Source organism: Mustela lutreola, chromosome 3, assembly GCF_030435805.1.
Source record: "Mustela lutreola isolate mMusLut2 chromosome 3, mMusLut2.pri, whole genome shotgun sequence".
NCBI classification, from domain to species: Eukaryota; Metazoa; Chordata; class Mammalia; order Carnivora; family Mustelidae; genus Mustela; species Mustela lutreola.
Genome location: NC_081292.1, coordinates 38,745,381 through 38,767,498, shown reverse-complemented (window position 1 = coordinate 38,767,498; position 22,118 = coordinate 38,745,381). Strand labels below are relative to the sequence as shown.

The following is a 22,118-nucleotide window of genomic DNA, read 5'->3' as shown; positions in this document are numbered from 1 at the left end:
GCGGGGGCACTGGCGCATGCGCTATGCAGATTGCTCGCCGCACACGTCTCCACGGACGGGACTGTCGCAGAGCCTTGTCATTCTGACTCGGGGAGCCCTGGATTTCTCCCTCAGAGCTTCTGGCAGGTAGGTCGTGCGGGACTGGTGTGCCTCAGGGTCCGCGAGTTTGGGGGGAGTGGGCGACGGCCCGCGCACCGGCCCAGCTCTCCTCCCAGTTTTCCCTCAGACCCCCCTGACCTCTGGCAGCCGGCGCCTGGGCCCGGCTTGCCGCCCCGCGCCTCCTTCGGTCCCTGAGCTCAAGCCCCCTGCGTTTGTCATTTCTCCGTATTGTCCCGCCGGGCGGACGCCGCCCTTGGAATGGGCTTGCGCCCCCGTCCTGCCGGGCACTCTGAAGGAATGAGTTGAGTCCTTAAGGGGACCGCGCTGAGAATCTGGGCGTCGTCCACCGTCCGCCCCTCCCATATCCCATTCCTGGGGGCTCCTCCGGCTTTGCAGGGGCTCTGTGCATTCTCCTTAGATCTGAACCGATCCCGAGTGACTGGGGTCTGATTTCAAAAAGGAAGATAGGCTGGTCGCTTGGCAGATAGTCCTGCCGTGTCAGAAGGCGTGGTACTTAGCCAGGTATTTCTTATTCTGTTAATAAAGGCATCATAAGCACGCTCCACTCCATTTATGCGTGCAGGTTTACATTCAACAAATACATACTGAGCCCTGCTTTGTGCAAGGCACATTGCTTGGAGCTGGAGGGACAACAGTGGAAAAGACAGGTAAGATTCCTGTCCTGCCCTGCTTCTAAACGTAATGTTAAGAAAGTCCTTGTTATTCCTTCTCCTTTGTCCTGCATACTGCAACGGTTTGGTTTTCTTACTTCCTGCTCAAGAGCCTTCAGAGCTTTTTCATTGGTTTGGGGCTCCAAGCACGGAATGAAATAGAACTTCCAGTATGGTTTCCCTGGCCTGCTCAGTGTTACCCCTCCTACTGTCTCATCCTACTCAGGACATCCAGAGCCCTCGCTCCAGAAATCACACAGAAGATTCCTGAATACTCTTTCTTCCCCATCCAAATTCCAACCCCCTAAAATCCTATTTTTTCATTGACTTTTCCGGTGGATTCACATTTTCCCTTCTTACTCAGTTTCCTATTGTACCACACTGCAAAATTTGGTCTTTTAATGTTGTAGTCTTTTTTTCCTAATTGTTTTGGTTTTTAAAAATAGTGACTAGAGCGAGACTGCCTGGTTTGACTCCCAGCACACTTACAATCTTATTGGCCTGGGTGAGGTTATGTTACCTCTCTATGCTTCAGTTTCTTCATTTATAAAATACAGGTGGTGCTAGTATTTCCCTTATGGAGTCTTGAGAATTGAATGAGTAAGGCATGTAGAATAATGCTTAACACTTAACACAGTTCTCCATAAATGTTAGCTGTTTAAGACAACCAAATTCTGTAAGAAAAGAAGCTACAACCTTATGCTACTTTTGTATACACACAGCCTGAAACTAATAAGCACAGAATAGATACCAAAAGTCTGTTAAATTTGATTAAACTGGACAATTTAGGAGGTACTTTTAAATACAAAATAATTCACGATATGATTCTTTAAATAAGAAGCTCTCTTGGGGCATGACAAATAATTTAACTTGTGTGAAATATTTCTTGTGAAACAAGATACCTGCATTTTTTCTAATAAGATATTTATTTATTTGAGAAAGAGAGAGAGCGCAAGACTGTGTGTATAAGGGGGGGCGGGGAGCAGAGGGAGAGAGGGACAAGCAGACTCCACATTGAGTATGGAGCTGGAGGGGGACTTGATCCCAGAATCCTGAGATCATGACCTGAGCTAAAACCAAGAGTTGGACACTTAACTAGCTGGGCCACCCAGGTGCTCCAAGATAACCGTGTTATTTATTTATTTATTTTTAAATATTTTTAAAAAGATTTTATTTATTTATTTGACACAGAGAGAGATCACAAGGAGGCAGAGAGGCAGACAGACAAAGGGGGGAGCAGGCTCCCCACCGAGCAGGGAACCCGTTGTGGGCCCAGGACCCTGAGATCATGAACTGAGCCAAAGGCAGAGGCTCAACCCACTGAGCCATCCAGGCGCCCCAAGATACCTGTATTCTTAAGGGAAATTGTATATCTGTCCAAATCACCAACTTTTTAGATCTGGGAGAAATCAGGTTAATGGTTAATGCTCAGGTTGTCAAACTGAAGTAGTTCTAAAGGGGTATATCTCTGGTCAACCAGGTGATAGTAAGCGATGTGAGAAAACATGATATGTCCAATTTATTTTATTATTTTATTTTTTTAAAAGATTTTATTTATTTATTTGACAGAGAGAGATCACAAGTAGGCAGAGAGGCAGGCAGAGAGAGAGAGGAGGAAGCAGGCTCCCTGCTGAGCAGAGAGCCCAATGCAGGACTCCATCCCAGGACCCTGAGATCATGACCTGAGCCGAAGGCAGCGGCTTAACCCACTGAGCCACCCAGGCACCCCTATGTCCAATTTATTTGAAGATTTTAGGGAAAACACATTTGAAAATACTGGCATATACTTAGTGCTCATTAATAGCTAAAGGAGTAACTGTGGAAACACACAAACTGAATATTAGGAATAGATGTAAAACTCACCTGATTGTCCAGGTAGGAGTTAAAATATCTTCTGGAAGCTATTTTTAAGCAAAATCTTTAGACCTCATAAGGATATAATCTATAGTCATTCTCTTCTGCTGTTAGAACTGTTAGAGGACCACTGCTAGTTCAATCTGCTAGTTTTTCAGTCTGGTATCAAAGCTTACTCCAGTCCCCGAGTGCCAGCCTCCTCCTGTCTGTTTTAGTGCTCAGTAGATTCAAATCCAGATTGAATCAGTAGCATACTTCCCTGGCAGTGTGCTCTGTCTTGCTAGGTAAGTTCTGATTCAAGCAGATAATAGTAGCTGAATGAAATTGTTTTGTGAAATCATTCTGAATCGTTCTTAATGCAGACTGATCTGAGCCATGTCATTCACTAGCTGATTGGTTCTGCAGAACTTCATTTGCTTCCTATATATTTTTTAAATTTGAGAGATGGTTTTGGATGTACATGTACTTGTCTTTCATTTAGGTGAAAGTGAGATGACATAATCTTTGTAATTTCAATCTGGCCTCCCTGGGCCTGCTCAGTTTTATCTCTCCTCTGTTTGAGAGTAATAGCTACCGTAAATGAAGCCCTTAGTTTTTGCAAAGTGCCATTCTCAGTATGTTATGTACATTACCTTATTCTCACAGCAACGTTGTGATGATTCCCATTTATAGAGAAGGGGACTGAGGCTCAAAGAGGGAAAGTAACTTTCCTAAGATTATGTAACTAAAAAGTGTTAAGGAACATACTTGGTCCAGATTTTTCTAACTCCAAAGGAAGGGTCCTTAAATATTATACAACACTGGTTACTTTTATTTTGAATGAAGCCCTGCATTGGGAAGGAGGTAAGTGAATGGGTGGCAGTTAATTCAGTGGCATTCGGTGGGAGTGGTGCACGTCTTGATGTGGCAGTCTGTTAGTTTTTGCAGTGTTTTTGGTTGGCATAACTAGTGGGGTAACACTGCTGGCATTTCTCGGGCAGGGACCAGGGATGTTACACATGCTGGTGTGTGCAGGGAAGTGTCACAGTAAGTAGCCCAGTACCTGTTTTACATAAAAGCACAAACTATCCGATACATGGTTTTAATAGACACTGAACTTTCTCGGAGTGCAGTAAATCTAAAGGTTGTATTCCTTCCACCTCTCTTCCTTTCGCTGCTTTAGCAAGGGATGTTCACTAGTTTGGAAAGCTATGTTGACAGTGGCATTGCTGCCTTCTCTTTGAGGCTCTGGTACAACCCACCTATATTACTTTGCCTTTGTAGCTGTTGCATTCGTGGTAATTCCATGTATAGGTACCAGTAAGGACTAGTGTTAAAATATCGAAATGCTTTGAGAACGGCTTGGCTCTGCTACTCCGAGCTTCTTTTCTTCGCTCCAGACTCTTCAGATTCCCTATAGTCAGTAAGAAAAGAGTTAATGACCATGGCATGGGGGCTTCCAGGCCTCTTCTCCAGCTCTACAGGTTGCAGCAGTGCCTGTACTTGGGCCTGTGTTGTGATTACACCCCTGAGTTCAGACTGTCTCCCTATTACATAAGGCCACCCAGTAGAGGTGACATAGTTACACGCAGAAGGTACACGCTATTTTATTAAAATTACTTTTTAGTTCTCCTTTATTTTTTTTTTATTTTTTTTTTTTAAAGATTTTATTTATTTATCAGAGAGAGAGAGGGGGAGAGAGTGAGCACAGGCAGACAGAATGGCAGGCAGAGGCAGAGGGAGAAGCAGGCTCCCTGCGGAGCAAGGAGCCCGATGTGGGACTCGATCCCAGGACGCTGGGATCATGACCTGAGCCGAAGGCAGCTGCTTAACCAACTGAGCCACCCAGGCGTCCCAGTTCTCCTTTACATTATAGTTAGGCCACATATTGTAGGGTATATATTGTCAAAAGTTAGATGACTAGTAGGTTATGTTATTAATTTAATTTCAATATAGAAAACAGATGTTTCAGACCATTCAGGAAAGAAGAGGGAGGAGCGCCCCGGTGGCTCAGTTGGTTAAAGGGTTTGACTCTTGATACCGGCTCAGGTTATGAACTTGGTCATGAAGTTAAGCCCCATGTTGGACTCCATGCTTAGTGTGGAGTCTGCCCAAGACTCTCTCTCCCTCTCTCTGTTCTTTTTTTTTGTTTTGTTAAAGAGTTTATTTATTTATTTGTCAGAGAAAGCGAGAGTGCACGCACAAGCAGGCAGAGTGGCAGGAAGAGGCAGAGAGAAGCAGGCTCCCTGCTGAGCCTGATGCAGGACTCGATCTCTGGACCCCGGGATCACGACCTGAGCTGAAGGCAGCGGCTTAACTGACTGAGCCACCCAGGCGTCTCTCTCTGCATCTTCTGTTCCCCACTGCTCTGTCTTTCAAATAAATAAATAAACTGGAAAACAGAAAGAAAAAGAGGGCTGTTGAGTTTGAGAGTTGAGAACTACTGAGTAAATCCATGAGGCTACTGAAGGATTTTGTCCTTTATCCTTGTTTTAAATTGAAATCTTTTGGCTATTATGAATTACAGGTACAGCTGGCCTTGTCTCAGTGGCAGAAATGAAAACATCAGTAATTTATGTGTTTGTAGAGGGCATCATATCAGAGTAGCGAGTAGTCTAGATCAGTGATTCAGGTGGCTCTTGTTTCAACTAAGAATTTTTTGCCTTGGCAGAGGGATCTTCTCTCATAACTTATTTTTCATTCTTTCAATAGACTTTGTGCAGTGTCAGCATTGGGATGTGATTGAATTATCTGGCGATACATTCTGGAATATACTAATAATGGTCTCTTCCATCAGTAGACTTATTTTTTTCCTGTTGAATTGGTTTTTTGGTGTTAATACCATTCATGGCTCCCCTAGAGGTGCCCCTGGTGATGCATCTTCTGTGGATCAGTATCATGATAACATTTTGATCTCATCAGCCCACCTCTAAGTAAAGATTCGTTATAGTGAAGAATCAGATTTTGTACATGAATTTTTGTTTACTACACGTATTTCTATTTTTGTATGGAAGTTCCCTGTGCCTGTACTAAATTTATTACTTTCTTTCCAGAAATGTCTAATGCAAAAGAAAGAAAACATGCTAAGAAAATGAGGAACCAGCCCACTAATGTGACTTTATCTTCTGGCTTTGTGGCCGATAGGGGCACAAAGTACCATAATGGAGGTGGAAGACCTTTCCACCAAGCTCAAAAACAAGGTAAGATACACAGTACTTTCTCCACTCTGTTTGGATAAAAATGCTCTCTTTTTTAAGACTTTTATTTTATTTACTTGAGAGAGAGAGAGCGTGCATGTGAGCCTGAGTACATGCATAAGCAGGGGGAGGGGCAGAGGGAGAGGGAGAAGCAGACTCCCCACTGAGCAGGGAGCCCGACTTGGGGCTCGATCCCAGGACTCTGAGATCATGACCTGAGCTGAAGGCAGACGCTTAACCAACTGAGCCACCCAGGCGTCCTTTGTCAGTTCTTTTTGATAGTTTTTTTAAAATAGTGAATAACCTGCATTAAAAACAGATACAGTTGACCCTCATTATTCCCACGTTTTATATTTGCAAATAAGTTGATTTGTAACCCCCAAATTAATACTTATGGTACTTTGGTGGTCATTCGTGGACTTGTGAAGAAATGGGAGAAATTTGAGTCGCTCCATATGGACGTTCTTAGCTGAGATTCCCAACTGTGTTCTTCCTTCTGCTTTCTTTTTTTTTTTTTTTTTTGCTTCTGCTTTCTAACAGAGATGACCAGATGGGGGACACTAGCAGGGTTTCGCAGCAGAGCCCAGGGAGCTCTGTCTCCCACTGGGGATTGAGTTCCAGCAGATCACTTAGCACTTCTGAATCTCTTTTTTCCTTTGTAAATAAAGGAAACAGAATGTACCAGGATGAGTTGTTTTAATGGTGTGAGATGGCAATCAGTGTGATATGTGTATGTATTTCCTCTAGGAACAGTGGTTCAGTATTTGCTAATTCAATGTTCTTTGTGACTTTATAGTACATAACTGCTGGGAATATAATTGGCTATATTAGAGTGGGTAGGTTATAACTCTGCCTCAACACAATTACTATTAAAGCACACTATTTTCGGGGCACCTGGGTGGCTCAGTCTAAGCATCTGTCTTCAGCTCAGGTCAGAATCCCAGGGTCTGGGATGGAGCCCAGCATAGGGCTCCCTGTTCAGTGGGGAGCTTGCTTCTTCCTCTCCCTCTGCTGCTTCCCCTGCTTATGCTTGTACTCTCTCTCTCTCTGACAAATAATTAAATAAAATCTTAAAAAAAAATTCACACTATTTTATTTCCTAAGAGGCACAGTATGTTTATTTTATATGCGTTTAACTTATGTGCTGATTTTAGAACCTTATGATATGAAGGTAATAGTTGTTCATTGGGTAGCAGTAGAAAATGCCAGTTTGGAAAGACAGCAAGTCGGTGACTAAGAACTTTATGGGGACACTTCAAAGAAGAGCATGGATTGGGTCTGATTAACTGAGTTTTAGACACATGTTCAAAATTTGAGATTCGGATCCAATAGTTGATGCCTACTATGCCATGTCAGAAGCCTTAACACATACTATCTCATTTAAACCTCCTAGCGACAAACTATAATGGAAGTAAGCTGGAACACCATAAAATTCTCTATTGAGGTCTCCCTCCATTTACAGACAGGGATTCAATATTATCTCAAAGTCAGTGGTTTCATCGCCCAGACATTTGTATAGAGACTTTGCTTTTATTTCTTTCTTTAATTTAGCATGGGCTCCCAACTTGAGTGTGCCAGAAAATTATGATAAAAGATTAAATATACAAAATCATGTAAATTGTAGCATTTAAGAGAGCTGAGATTTAAAAATCTATTTTGTACTGTTTGGAGAAAAGGTCCCTTGTATCAGTTATATGCAAGGTTAGTTTGTCATGCTGACAACATTAGCCAGTGTAAGGCCCGCTAGCATGGTCACCTTGGGCAAGGTAATTCATTCACCTCACTCTCTGAGATTGCCTCCTCTTTAAAGGGAAGATAGTAATAACCTCCTTACAGGGTGGTTGTAGGATTAAAAACATGATTAGTGTTGCCACTTAGTGAATGTTCTCTACTGTAATGCAGATCCCTGGTAAGGCTGACCTATTTCTTTCTGTTTCCTTTCTGAAAATAAATCAGAGCCTTTCCCCGGAACTTCACGACAGCGGCAAACCAAAATGACCCACCACTCCCCCGTGGATCCTGATGTGAAGGAGCAGTCTTCCTCCAAAATCATGTTTAAAAAGAAGGGAGGTTGGAAAGCAGGTCCCGAGGGCATGTCTCAGGAAATTCCCAAGTATATAACTGGTAGGTGTTTGTGAAGAAGTGAAGTTTGATTACACGATGAGCTCTCCGTTTCCGATAAAGCCGGATTTCAGTATCTGTCTGGGCCCTGCCTCCCCATCTCCCCTCTCCTCCTCCCTTCTCGCCTCCGGCCTAGACTTTGGCTGTAGCTTCCCTGAACCTGATTGATCTCCTCTCTTCAGTCTCTCTTTTCCCTCTTGCTTGTCTTCTTATAAGTCCGTATCTGTGAACTCTTCCTTTTTGTCCTAAAATCTTCTTTTCCCTTCCCCTACCCGTTTTTAAAATATAAAATGCCATCTCTGCGTCTCAGCACCCATTTTGCAAAGATGAAACCAAATTTAACACAGTCCTAGGATACGACCTCCAGGCCCTTTAGACCTTGTCTCCTGTCGCCTCTGCTATCCCCCAGCCCTGTATTCTGTAGGTGTGTCTTCTAACCTCTGTGCCTCCTGTTTACATCCAAAAAATTTCTGTTTTCCTAAAAGGAAAAGTAGTAATAGTTATGGGTACATATTTGGAAAAAGCAGAAAATATATATGTATATAAAAAAAAAAGCCTTTGAAGTCACAACCATTGTTAAAATCTTGCTTTTTCTTTGTTTTCTTATGGGATTGTTGCCCTTAAAAATGGCTGAGATTATATTGCCTGAAGGCCTCTGTTTTAAGAAATTCTTTGTAAACTTGCTTTAAACTTTTTATCTGATTAGAAAAGTAACACTGAATCCTGGTAGAAAAGAGAAGTTGAAACAGAATAGTTTCATAATCTTTAATACAGAAATAACCACCCTTGGTATTAATCTAATTGGGGGTTCAGGTGGTGGGTGAGTTGTAAGCCCACAGACTTCAGCTCTTTCTTCCTTCTGAGATCTACCAGAAGTACGGATTTGAGACTTAATCTTTATTGATGGTGCTGGTTTTGTTGACAGCTTCTACTTTTGCTCAAGCCCGAGCTGCGGAAATCAGTGCTATGTTGAAAGCAGTGACCCAGAAGTCTTCTAATTCGCTGGTTTTCCAGACCCTGCCCCGGCACATGAGACGGAGAGCCATGAGCCACAACGTCAAGCGCCTTCCCAGGCGGTTGCGGGAGATTGCCCAGAAAGAGGTATGAATTTCACTTAGTGTAAATGTTTCAGTTAGTAGTTCCTAAAAAAAATTGAGAACTGCTAACCTAATAGAGTTAAAATGAAAAAAGCAAAGTGCTCATTTTGCATATTTTGATTTAATCATGGTTCCTCCCCTACCCCTTGCTATCTAATTAGCGGGCATTTGGATATTACACATACTATTTGGAAGCCCCCCCTTTTTTTTTTATTTTCAGGTTGGAAGCCCTTCTAATGGCATTAAATAGTTGATGGTCCCCTGCCAGATTTAAAATAAAATCCTAACCTTACCAAATAAGCGATTTTAATTCTGTATTTTGGGAGTGTGGCCAGCTCAAAGTTGGAAGGGTAAGAGAAAAAAGCATCAGTGTCTGGTATTTGCCTTTTGAGTTTTTTAACATCGAAAACCTGACACTAGGGTTTGTCATTCAAGTCTAGTTGTTTTCAGCTTCACCAAAATCCTTGGGTTGGGCATTGTCAGATGTCTAGGCTACTCATGTCTCTGCTAGTTGATTCAAAAGTTCTCCATGGAACACCTTCTCTGAACTGGTATTATTCTGGTGGTGGGGTTAGAGTTCATCAACATAAACTCTTTATCCTAAGAGATCCGCAGACTAAAGGGGAAGAGTTTTGGGGCTTGTTTCCCCCCCGCCTGAAAGTTTTGCTCTGCTATGAAGGAGATTAAGAGTGAAAACTGAACAGGGATTTTGTGCTTTCTAGACATAAAGTAAGGTTTGTTTCCTAGTGATCAGGTTTGGCATTTGTCTCTCGGGACCTAGCCAATGTGAAATATATAGGTTTTCCTCGCTTGATATTTTTCATCCTATGTTTTGAGTTTCGTTCTAATCTCAGAGGTTAAAAGCCCAATAACAAAAAAGCTAGCATCTCACTGTTGTCTTGCTCTTTCAATGAATAGCCACAGTAAGCTTGTGTTATTGTGTGGAGCCTTTTATAAATATTCTAATCCTCATAGTCCACGAAGCTTGCCCAGTTAGTGATAGGACTGGGCTTCCTCTCTAAGTTTGCCCATCTCTGAGGTCTTCATTCTGTTGCCTCCCCTTCTGCTCTTTGGAGAGATAACCAAGTTAAAAAAATAAGCATACTGGGGTGCCTGGGTGGCTCAGTGGGTTAAGCATCTGCCTTCGGTTTAAGTCATGATCTCCATGTCCTGGAATTGAGCCCCGTGTCGGGTGCCCTGCTCAGCGGGGAGTCTGTTTCCCCATCTTCCTCTGCTCCTACCCCTACTTGTGCTCTGTCTCTCTCAAATAAAATCTTTAAAAAAAAATTAAGCGTACTAATGGAGTCTACCTAATCTAAAGCTAGTCGTTTGAATTCCTCACACATAACTTTGTTTTGAGACTGTTACAAAGTAGGATCTGCCTCTGTCCTTGAAACCGCAGGCCGAGAAAGCAGTACATCAGAAAAAAGAACATTCAAAGAATAAATGCCATAAAGCTCGAAGATGCCACAAAAACCGGGTGCTAGAATTCAACCGTAGACAAAAGAAGAACATATGGTTGGAGACTCACATCTGGCACGCCAAGCGGTTTCACATGGTCAAGAAGTGGGGCTACTGTCTGGGGGAGAGGCCGACGGTGAAGAGCCACAGAGCCTGCTACCGAGCCATGACAAACCGCTGCCTCCTTCAGGTGTGTGCTTCCGGCTGCGTTTCTTTTTCGATTTGTTTCGACAAAATGGAAGTGATGTCTGGGCTCAATCCTAAGGGGTAAGACAGTGGGAGAGTCGGGGAGGCAGAGGAAGTCAGGTAAGACGGAATAACGGAAATAAATTCGGTGTGATTAAGACGAAGAGAGTGGGATTGAAGATAACGTGAAGGGGAGGTTAGTTTGGGAAAAATAAGGAGGAACCAGGTCCTGCAGGGTCTTGGTGGTCACATTTGAGATTTCTTCAGTACTGATTCATTTAGAAGTCATTGCTCCACACCAAATATTTGTGTGCCCTTAGAGCTATGTTCAAAATGCTGCTCTGGATGCTTATGATTCAGTGGGATGCTGGGAAGTTTGTTCCAAATTCTTTGAGAGGACAGTTTGTTGTAGAGCTGGTGGTAGTATTAATCTTGTCCCTCTCCCCTATCCCAGTTGCTAACAAATTGCTTTCTCTCTCCCAGTAAATATTTAGAAATCTCCTCTAGGCAGAGGATCTTTCAATGGCAGGGTGACCTTGGCCAGATTTTTTTTTTTTAACTTTTTTATCTGAGTGTAGTTGACACATAGTCTTAATGAGTCACAGGTGTACAACAGTGATTCTGCTTCTCTCTGTTATGCCACACTCACCGCAGCATAGCTGCCATCTGTCACCACACAATGCTATTACAGTATCATTGACTGTATTCTTTGTTGTGCCTTTTAGCCCCGTGACCTGTTCATTCCATAATTGGAAGCCTTGACCAAGTTTTGAAAGCCATTGATACTGTGATTCTTTGATACCAAGATCTGGAGAGCAATATAGCAAAATAATCAATATAAGAACCTTTAAAAAATTGTGGTTAAATGTGTATAACATCAAATTTGTACACTTTAATTACTTTCTTTTTTAAGGTTTTTGTTTTTTTTATTTTGACAGAGAGAGGCAGAGCAAGAGAGGGAAAACAAGCAGGGGGAGTGGAGAGAGAGAAGCTGGCTTCCTGCCGAGCCAGGAGCCTGATGTAGAGCTTGATCCCAGGAACCTGGGATCATGACCTGAACCGAAGGCCAATGCCTAACCAACTGAGCCACACAGGCGCCCCAAGATTTTGTTTTTTAAATAATCTTTATACCCAACATGGGGCTTGAGCTTACAACCCTCAGATCAAGAGTTGCATGCCCTACAGAATGAGACAGCCAGGCACGCCCTTTAATTAAGTGCGTACTCCTGTGGCATTAACCGTAGTCCTGTTGTTGTGTAACTATGGCCACCGTCCATCTCCAGATCTTTCTCATCTTCTCAAAATGAAACTACCCCTGTTAAACAGTAACTCCCCGTTGCCCACCCTCTTGCTCCCAGCAACCACCATTCTACTTTCTGTCGCTAGGAATTTGACCATTCTAGATGCCTCATATAAGTAGAATCACACAATATTTATCCTTTTGAGACTGACTTATTTCACTTAACATAATGTCTTCAAGGTTCAGCCATGTCGTCTCATGTGTTGGAATTTCCTCATGTTTGAGGCTGAATAGTACTGCGTTGTATGTGATACTCCCATCTTGTTTATCTGTTTATCCAACAGTGGGCATTTGAGCCAGCTAGGAGCACTCACAGATATTCTTTCTGACAAGGATACCGTAACTTAACATTTTAAATGAAAATTCATTTTGACTTTGCTTAAGATTGGTTTAAGAATATTTGGGGTGCCTGGGTGGCTCAGTGGGTTAAAACCTCTGCCTTCGGCTCTGATCATGATCCCAAGGTCCTGGGATTGAGCCCTGCATCGGGCTCTCTGCTTAGCAGGGAGCCGCTTCCTCCTCTCTCTCTGCCTGCCTCTCTGCCTACTTGTGATCTCTGTCTATAAAATAAATAAATAAAATCTTAAAAAAAAAAAAGAATATTTGCTAATGTGCTAGGAATAGACAGATTTCAGATTTTGATTTATGAAATGATAGCTTTAGCAATTTGGTCTGTGTCATGGACCTGTGGAAGTTTTTCTGATGTGGCCTTTGGCTTCTCACAGTTTTCCCCCATGTCCTTTCCTGAGTATTTAATTATGTCTCTCCCTCTGTGCAGGATTTATCCTACTACTGTTGTTTGGAGTTGAAGGGCAAAGAGGAAGAAATCCTGAAGGCTCTTTCTCCGATGTGTAGCATAGATGCAGGTAAACCTTTTTCAAAGCTGAGCACTATTTTAGTCTTTGAGTATTTACTCATATCCCTAGCAAGGAAGCTTTTTGGAATTTAAACATATATCAAAATGCGAGAGTTCTTGTTCCCAAGGAGCGTGTTAATGTTAGAGAAGTAGGGGTTGTTTCAGATCATTTCTAACGTTGTCAGGTGTTAAGTGAGAGAGCCATTGTTCGGGTGGAGTGACTTCAGTCAGGCAGAAACCTCTTCAAATCATTCATTCACTGTTTATTGAGAACTTACCGTGTGCCAGGCTTTGATCTATGCAGTGATCAAAAGCAAACCTCATCCCTCAGGGAGATAGACAACAAGAAACAGTGTGGCAATTGAGCGATAGCACCGCCATCTAAGCACCGAGATCATGACGTGTTACGTGTTGTCTTTGTTTACATCAGGACTGACTTTCGCGGCAGTTCACTGCCTGTCTGGGAAGTGCCAAGGAAGTGTCCTGCTCTATCGGGCAAACAGATACCCTCGAGAGATGCTGGGGCCTGTCACGTTTATTTGGAAGTCTGAGAGGACCCCCAGTCACACTTCTGAGAGCAGGCAGTTGTGGATCTGGCTTCATCCAACGCTTAAACAGGTATAATCCTTGAGATGATTTCCTCACAACTCTGTTACTGCATTCTTTTTCTTTTTTTAAGATTTTATTTATTTGACAGAGTGAGAGAGGAAATGCAAGCAGGGAGAGTGGGAGAGGGAGAAGCAGGCTTCCCGCTGAGCAGGGAGCCCGATGTGGGGCTTGATTCCAGGACCCTGTGATCATGGCCTGAGTCTAAGGCAGATGCTTAATGACTGAGCCGCCCAGGTGCCCCTATTACTGCATTCTTAATTACCATTGAAATCAGTGCTTTGGAAGTTTAAGTAGTATAAAAGTTGGGTGGATAGCTTGGTATTTGAATAGAGGGAAAAAAATGTTATGTGAATATGAAACGAAGCAAATCTTGACCTTTTACGTTTTGGTAAACCATATGCAAAAGTAGAGATAAAGACCCACTGAATAAATAGTGGCTTGAAGGGCTGCATTTGGTCTGATGCTCCCATGATGACTGAATTCACTGGTATCTATGTGCTTGTCAGAGCCTCTTTGATGAGGAGTAGCTGTTTTAAGTAAGTCTGATGATTTTTAATCTCTGTTAATCTTTTTTTTTTGGTCTATTCACTGGTTTCATATGGTAAGCCGTAAATTTTCTCTTTAACCTCATTTTCAAAAAAATGTTAACTGTTCAGAGTAGTCATGTTGTTTTCATTACTCTTTCATTAACCTTCACAAACTTAGGAGTTTGGTTTTTTATTTTTTATTTTTTATTTATTTATTTTTTTTTTAAAGATTTTATTAATTTATTTGACAGAGAGAAATCACAAGTAGATGGAGAGGCAGGCAGAGAGAGAGGGAAGCAGGCTCCCTGCCGAGCAGAGAGCCCGATGCGGGACTCGATCCCAGGACCCTGAGATCATGACCCGAGCCGAAGGCAGCGGCTTAACCCACTGAGCCACCCAGGCGCCCCAGGAGTTTGGTTGTTTTTTTTTTTTAAGATTTTATTTATTTATTTATTTGACAGAGAGAAATTACAAGTACACTGAGAGGCAGGCAGAGAGAGAGAGAGAGAAGGAAGCAGGCTCCCTGCTAAGCAGAGAGCCCGATGCGGGACTCGATCCCAGGACCCTGAGATCATGACCTGAGCCGAAGGCAGTGGCTTAACCCACTGAGCCACCCAGGCGCCCAGGAGTTTGGTTTTTTAAAAAGATTTTATTTATTTAAGATTTTTTCTTTCTTTCTTTCTTTTTTTTTGGTCAGAGAGAGAGAGCGCAAGTAGAGGGAGAGGCAGGCAAAGGGAGAAGCAGGTTCCCTGTTGAACAAGGAGCCCATGCAGGACTTGATCCCAAGACTGTGGGATTTTGACCAACCGAGCCACCCAGGTGTCCCAAGATGTTATTTATTTATTTGACAGAGAAGTGCACAATCAGGCGGGACTCAATCCCAGAACCCTGGGATCATGACCCAAGCCTAAGACAGAGGTGTAACCAACTGAGCCACCCAGGCGCCTCTGACACTTAGGAGCTTTTTTGTTTCAAATGCCATGCCATGTTTAGAAGCAACAAAAGAGCTTTTTTTTTTTTTTTAAGATTTTATTTATTTGATAGAGTGAGACACAGCAAGAGAGGGAACACAAGCAGGGGGCTTATGTGGGAGAGGGAGAAGTAGGCTTCCCACTGAGCAGGGAGCCCAATGCAGGGCTCCATCCCAGGACCTTGGGATCAGGACCTGAGCTGTAGGTAGACACTTAACGACTGAGCCACTCAGGCGCCCCAAAAGCTTTTTGATGATGGTGAATTTCATTTAATTTGTAAAGGGATAAAGATGTAAATTTTTTATTTATTATTATTATTTATTTATTTATTTTTTAAAAAGATTTTATTTATTTATTTGACAGACAGAGATCACAAGTAGGGAGAGAGGCAGGCAGAGAGAGAGAGGAGGAAGCAGGTTCTTCTCTGAGCAGAGGACCTGATGTGGGGCTCGATCCCAGGACTCTGGGATCATGACCTGAGCCAAAGGCAGAGGCTTTAACCCACTGAGCCACCCAGGCACCCCAAGATGTAAATTTTTTAAAGGGAATAAAAAATCATATGAACTAAACCCCCTGAAGTGTCTCAATATTTCCTTAGGATATTTTAGAGGAACTCAAAGCAGCGTGCCAGTGTGTGGAACCCATCAAACCCACCATCTGCACCCCCGGCCCCCTGCTGACAACATCCGAAGAAAAAAGCCAAACTGAACTGCCTGATGAGAAAATTGGCAAGAAAAGAAAACGGAAAGATGATGGAGAAAATGCTAAACCTGTTAAAAAAGTCATCGGTGACGGAACTAGAGACCCACACCAGCCATCTTCTTGGATCTCCGCAGCCACAGGCATTATAATCAGGTACAGGCTGGATTCGCTCTGAACCCACTGAATAGTTTTAGTGAAGACTTGCTCTGTTTTCACCAGTGGCTCAGACATTGTGTACGGTGGACGTTTCCATCTCGAGACCTTTTCTCTCTTTCAGTGATTTGACGATGGAGATGAACAGGCTCCGGTTGATTGGTCCGCTTTCCCACTCCATCCTGACCGAGGCACTGAAGGCCGCTTCTGTCCAGACCGTGAGAGTAAATGCGACTGTGGTGCTTTATTCCACTCATGTCCTTCTTAGCAAATTTGTGAGACCTAACATATTTCGGTACCGTTTGGGGCCACGGCCTATAAATGTTTCTTTCTCTGTCTCTGCTTCTTATCAAAGACTTGGTCACCTTCCACTTCTAGAAGAACAGATCTCAGTGAATCTAATAAGTAAACAGACTTGTTCTTATTAAATGCAGACTATCCATGTAGATGGTGAGTTTTGTGAGTTTTGTGGGTAACATAGCCCTTAAAGTTAGTAAAATTCTGTGCCATTTTTTGTTTGTTTGTACTTGTGTGGTGCATATTTTCTGGGGCTATTTGTTTTTTTTTTAATTTAAATTCATTTAACACAGTGTATTGTTAGTTTCAGAGGCAGAGTTCAGTGATTCATCAGTTTTACAGAACACCTAGTGCTCATTATATCACGTGCCCTCCTTAATGGTCATCACCCCATCCCCCCACCTCCCCTCCAACAACCCTCAGTTTGTTTCCTATGATTAAGAGTCTCTTACAGTTTGTCTCCCTCTCTCATTTCATCTTGTTTTATTTTTCCCTCCCTTCCCTTCTGATCCTCTGTTTTTTTTTGTTTTTGTTTTTGTTTTGTTTTGTTTTTTAAAGATTTTATTTATTTATTTGTCAGAGAGAGAGCGGGAGCGAGCACAGGCAGACAGAGTGGAAGGCAGAGTCAGAGGGAGAAGCAGGCTCCCTGTGGAGCAAGGAGCCCGATGTGGGACTCGATCCCAGGATGCTGGGATCATGACCTGAGCCGAAGGCAGCTGCTTAACCAACTGAGCCACCCAGGCATCCCTGTTTTTGTTTTTGTTTTTTTTTTAAAGATTTTACTTATTTATTTGACAGAGAGAAATCACAAGTAGACTGAGAGGCAGGCAGAGAGAGAGAGGGAAGCAGGCTCCCCACTGAGCAGAGAGCCTGATGCGGGACTCGATCCCAGGACCCCGAGATCATGACCCGAGCCGAAGGCAGTGGCTTAACCCACTGAGCCACCCAGGTGCCCCTGATCCTCTGTTTTGTTTCTTATTCCACATGAATGGAATATTCCACTCATTCCACATGAGTGAAATCGTATGGTATTTGACTTTCTTTGAGTGACTGATTTCACTGATTTATCATATCATAAGTGACTGATTTATCATAACATACTCTAGTTCTATCCGTATTGTTACAAATGGCAAGATTTCAGGTTTTTGATGGCTGCATATTAGTCCATTGTGTGTGTGTGTGTGTATTTTTTTAAAGATTTTATTTATTTATTTGACAGACAGATATCACAAGTAGGCAGCGAGGCAGACAAAGGGGTGGGGGCAGGCTCTCTGCTGGGCAGAGAGCCTGATGCAGGGCTCGATCCCAGGACCCTGGGATCGTGATCTGAGCTGAAGGCAGAGGCTTTAACCCACTGAGCCACCCAGGCGCCCCTCCATTGTATATTTATATCACATCTTCTTTACCTGTTCACCTGTTGATGGACATCTGGGCTCTTTCCATAGTTTGGCTATTGTGGACATTGCTGCTATAAACATTCGGCTTCACATGCCCCTTCGGATCACTACATTTGTATCTTTAGGGTAAATACCCAGTAGTGCGATTGCTGGGTCATAGCTCTATTTTTAACGTTTTGGGGAACCTCCATGCTCTTTTCCAGAGTGGCTGCACTAGCTTGCATTCCCTCCAGCAATGTAAGAAGGCTCTCTGGGGCTAGTTTTAAAGGTCTGTGGTCCCGAAAAGGTTAAGAGCAGTATGTCTAGCGTGGCCCTGTCCAGCTTTCGGCAAGGGTGCGCCGAGTGTGGTAGCTGTTAGCCCATGTAGCTCTTGAGCACTTGAGATGTGGCTGGTGTGACTGAGGAGCTGAATTTGTACCTTCATTGAATTTTAATTACCTAGAAATTAAATAAAAATAGATCTCTGTGGCTGGTGGCTACCAAGTTGCCCCTGCAGGTCTAGAGAAGAGCAACGAGGTTAGGAATCAGACGCTCCAGGTTCAGATTTGGTTTGTTTCCTTGTGTTAGCACAGCTGACCCTTGCGTGCCGGGGCCTCCCACAGAGTTCATGTGGTTAGACAAGATGTAGGTGGGAACAGATTTTGAGCTGTTAGAAGAAAAATACTTTAAAAATCAAAAGCTACTTCTCTCTCTCTCTCTGCTTCTACACCGGCCTCAACCAGTGTGTCTCACCGAAGCAGCTTCCTCACTTCCTCTGCTCTTCCTTCCTTTCACCACAGCCTCCACACAGGGAACAGAATGGTCTCTTACCAGTTGGTTCATATATTGTCATTTCCCGATCTAAAGCTATTGAGTAGCTTCTTACTGTATTTGTGGTCATTCATGTGACTGCGTGCTCTCGTGGCTTCCTGCCTCTGGCTCTGTCTCTCCGCACTGCAGCTCAGCTGTGCTGTCCTTCTCTCAGGTCCTGGAATATGTCAGGTCTCCGCTCCCTTAAAGCCTTCACACCTCCTTTCTTCCTACCTGGCCAAATGTTCTGTCCTCGCACCCTCTTTGCTTGGTAAACCTTCCTTAGTCTTCAGATTTCAGCCTTCATCTCATTTCTCTCTGGAATCCCTTCCTGACCCTCAAGTTAAATGAAATCAATTATATTGTATTTCATTGCATTTTGTACATTTCTCAGTTTATATGTTTAGATTTGCTTGTGTACTTAGGCGATGTTCATATTGAACTTGGTGAGGGCAAGGACTCTGTCCCCCAGTTTTTAGCACAGAGGAGGGGCTCCATTCCAGCTCGTAAGTCGCTCAGGGAGGATTTGAACCTGAGAAGTTTGGTTCCGGAGCCTGTGTTTTAAACCAATAAGCTATGCTATCTGAGTGACATAAATAGCTTGTATGTTAACAGGTTGCTTCCATAGAATCTGTAGGAGCACGTCCTACTTCAGTGAACTTCCGTATGAATCATGGCTGTAAGTCTTGTGCTCTGTGTGCACCTGGTAAGGAGGTGCTTTTTGGTTTTCTTTTTTCTTTTTTCAAATTATTTATTTATTTATTTAGATTTTATTTATTTATTTGAGAGACAGAGATAGCAACAGCATGAACCAGGGTGGGGAAGGAGAAGCAGGCTCTCCGCTGGGCTTGGGGCCCGAGACGGGGCTCAATCCTAGGACCCTGGGATCACAACCCAAACCAAAGGCAGATGCTTAACTGACTGAGCCACCCAGGCACCCCAGGTTCTTATATTTTTATTCATGTAAGTAATCTCTGTACTAGCATAGAGCTCAAACTCATGACCCTGATATTAAGAGTTTCAGTCTCTTCTGACTGAGCCAGCCAAGTACCGCTGAGATGATTTTTGAAACCTTGCTCAATTCCTCATTCTATCTGGGAAAAATACAAGTAGAAGACTTGTGTATCTTATTTGAAGTTTCTAGGAATAAAGCAATTGTAAGATATCCTTTTACCAAAGATTTCTTCAGACTGTGTAGGTTTGGTGTTTCTTTTTGTGGGGAAAGTCTTATTGCTTAAATTGGTATGAAGTTGGCAGTAGTGGGAGAGGAGCAAGGGGCAGGCCTCTTTCCTCAGTAGTGTGCTGAGAGAAGAACACAGGTGTCTCTCTGAAAACCATAGGTGTGGTTTTTAGTGTGTGAAATCTTGAGAGAAGTGTAATGCTATGTCCATGCCTCTGATTAGAAGAGCACTTAGGTTGGTATGAATTAGTGTGTTAAACAGGGGAGCAGTTGTCTACGAATCTCAGCCCTAACAATGATCAAGTCTGATTCATCATTTCTCTGGTGAATAGGAGTTGTTATTTTTCAGGAGGGAGAAGACACGGAGAAGACACCTCACCACTGGTGGATTGAAACCTGTAAGAATCCTGATAGCGTTTCCCTTCATCACAGACAAGAAGCCATTTTTGAGTTGTTGGGAGGTATTCAGAGGGAAGACTGACCGGGTGGTTTGGGGACGGAGGGAGGAGTGGGAAGTGCATTAAAAGAGTGTTTTACAGTTGAGCTAACTACATGGAGCAGTGCTTTTTAACTTGGAACTCCTTGTCATAATACAGCAAGAGAACATGGAAGAGTGGTGCCTGACTCAGTGAATTAGGAAACTCTGAGTTTATGTTAATATGCCAAATAACTGGCATTCTGATATGATAGGTAAACACATAGCTCAGGTACTGAAACGAAGGTCTCTACTTATCCGTACACAATTACGTTTGTGTGTGAAGCTACTGTAGTTATCACTAATGGAAATCTACATGTCCATGTTGTAAAATAATCTGTTATGTTAACTTAATGTTTTTGGTAAGAAATGTTACTCTCTATGAATGTTAATTTACTCTCTTCAAGTATTAATGGGACAAAAGAGGAATGTAGGTTTTTTAATAATTAGCCCAAGAAGCAATTTTTATTAAAAAATTTGAATATTCAAGCAAGTGTATATATTGTGAATGACTTTGTAAAAGGTTGGGTTTTATTTGTTTTTTGTTAAAGGAATTACATCACCAGCAGAAATTCCATCCGGTACTATTTTGGGACTGACTGTTGGGGATCCTCGAATAAATTTGCCTCCAAAGAGGTCCAAAGTTTTGCCCAATCCAGAAAAATGCCAAGGTAAAGTTTCTAGAACACTCCTGGTTTTCCTTTCAATTTTGAGTAGTTTAGTTCTATGAGAAGAGTTCTGACAGGTCTGCATTGACTTCATCTGTAAAAAGTTAGGGTGATCTTTACCTGCCTCCCTTTCAAGGTGATTATAACCAAAGGAGATGGTGTGTATGGAAGTGTCTTTTAGCTAGGAGACGTGTAGCCTTATCCTTAAGTTCATTTTTTTTTTTTTCACCTGAGTTCTTTATTTTTAGTATCTGGTAAAAACCTGTCGTTCTGCAAACCGGGTTCTCTGAAAATGCCTGGCATTTCAGAATTTTAATTGTGAGGAAGGGATCTGCACCCGCAGCTGGTCTTGTGCTCATTGGAAGCCTCTGTCTGACCATACAGATGATCCAGGTTCGAATCCTGGCAAGGCCATCCCAGGTGCTGAAGGGTAAGAAGTCTTGGTTTAGACTCAGTAGAGTGGCCTGTGGGAGGTTGTTGGGTGGGGTGGCATCAGATGGTGGTTAGGAGCCTGCTAAAATTTTAGTCTGATCTGATTCTCAACAATGGTGATAATATCGTGTTGTATTTACTGTCATTTAAATACTGAATTGGAAGAATCATTAAAATTACCTTCTGAATTTTGAGAGGAAAAATACAGGTATGTGTAGTAATAACTTCAGTTTTGTTTTTTTTTTTAACCTCCACATGTAGTTAATAGCTTATTAAAGGAGCAACAAATTAGTCTGTCAGATCCTTACATGAAAGGGGGGTTGGATGAGAGGAGTTTGAAGCTCTGTCGGCAGGTTAGTTAATCATGGAGCCTCAGATATTACTCAGTGAGTTGTTGCCTCTTTTCTTTTTTAATGGCATTATTGTCTGATGCAACCCTCAAAGTTGCAGTGTTGACTGAGCATTAAACACTGACTATCTTAATTGCCTTAAAGCTGTAGTTTCAACTCCACTTACTTTCCCTTGCTGCCTCAGATCCCTTTTTGGAATGAGGTAGTTACGTGTTAAATTCTTTTTAATGCTTTTATCTTCATATGAATCAGTTCCAGGAAAATTAAAGTCTACCTTAAGACATATGATTTAATTTCTTTAAGAGCCTACCATCTTGGTAGTCCTTGTTGTATTTTATTAAAACCTGTTTTAGGTAATTTCATTGAAGAAGTAATGGTATGTGAGCTACATAAAAAATTAAACTTTTTGAGGAATTAGGATTATAACAATATCACTAATAGATGTAACATATCATCTAGGATGATAACTTAAAACTAAAGTTAGAAATAGACTTTGATGAGCCGGGTCAATTAATAAAAGATTAATCCCTTGGAAAAGTCTCGGTGTCATGATGATTGAAAACTTAATTCTCTGATGTACTTCCAGTTTCTCTTTCTACATCTGAAGTCGTTCTCTGCCTATTTTAACTTGGACAAAATGGACCAATTTTGGTGCTACTTAAACCACAAAGAAGGGTTTGCCCTTCTTATTTGCAGGACAAACTGTCTTGTGTGTACTGGGGATTTGAGGATTCTGAAAAGAAGGGG

General features: G+C 42.5%; 1 protein-coding gene across 3 annotated transcripts in view; it reads left to right on the top strand.

The window, feature by feature from the left end:
• The first annotated feature begins 37 nt into the window (after positions 1-37).
• The window catches only part of POP1 (POP1 homolog, ribonuclease P/MRP subunit), a 38,847-nt gene continuing 16,766 nt past the window's right edge, over positions 38-22,118 (top strand). For 2 of the 3 annotated variants that reach the window (XM_059165950.1, XM_059165948.1), the window contains exons 1-11: positions 38-126; positions 5,657-5,803; positions 7,757-7,924; positions 8,847-9,022; positions 10,421-10,669; positions 12,744-12,831; positions 13,252-13,439; positions 15,527-15,783; positions 15,908-16,007; positions 19,796-19,907; positions 20,473-20,592. In XM_059165950.1, coding sequence (XP_059021933.1) covers positions 5,659-5,803; positions 7,757-7,924; positions 8,847-9,022; positions 10,421-10,669; positions 12,744-12,831; positions 13,252-13,439; positions 15,527-15,783; positions 15,908-16,007; positions 19,796-19,907; positions 20,473-20,592 — 1,603 coding nt within the window. In that variant the 5' untranslated portion in view covers positions 38-126; positions 5,657-5,658. The remainder of the gene's footprint in view (positions 127-5,656; positions 5,804-7,756; positions 7,925-8,846; positions 9,023-10,420; positions 10,670-12,743; positions 12,832-13,251; positions 13,440-15,526; positions 15,784-15,907; positions 16,008-19,795; positions 19,908-20,472; positions 20,593-22,118) is intronic. The other variant, XM_059165949.1, reaches the window with a different exon arrangement.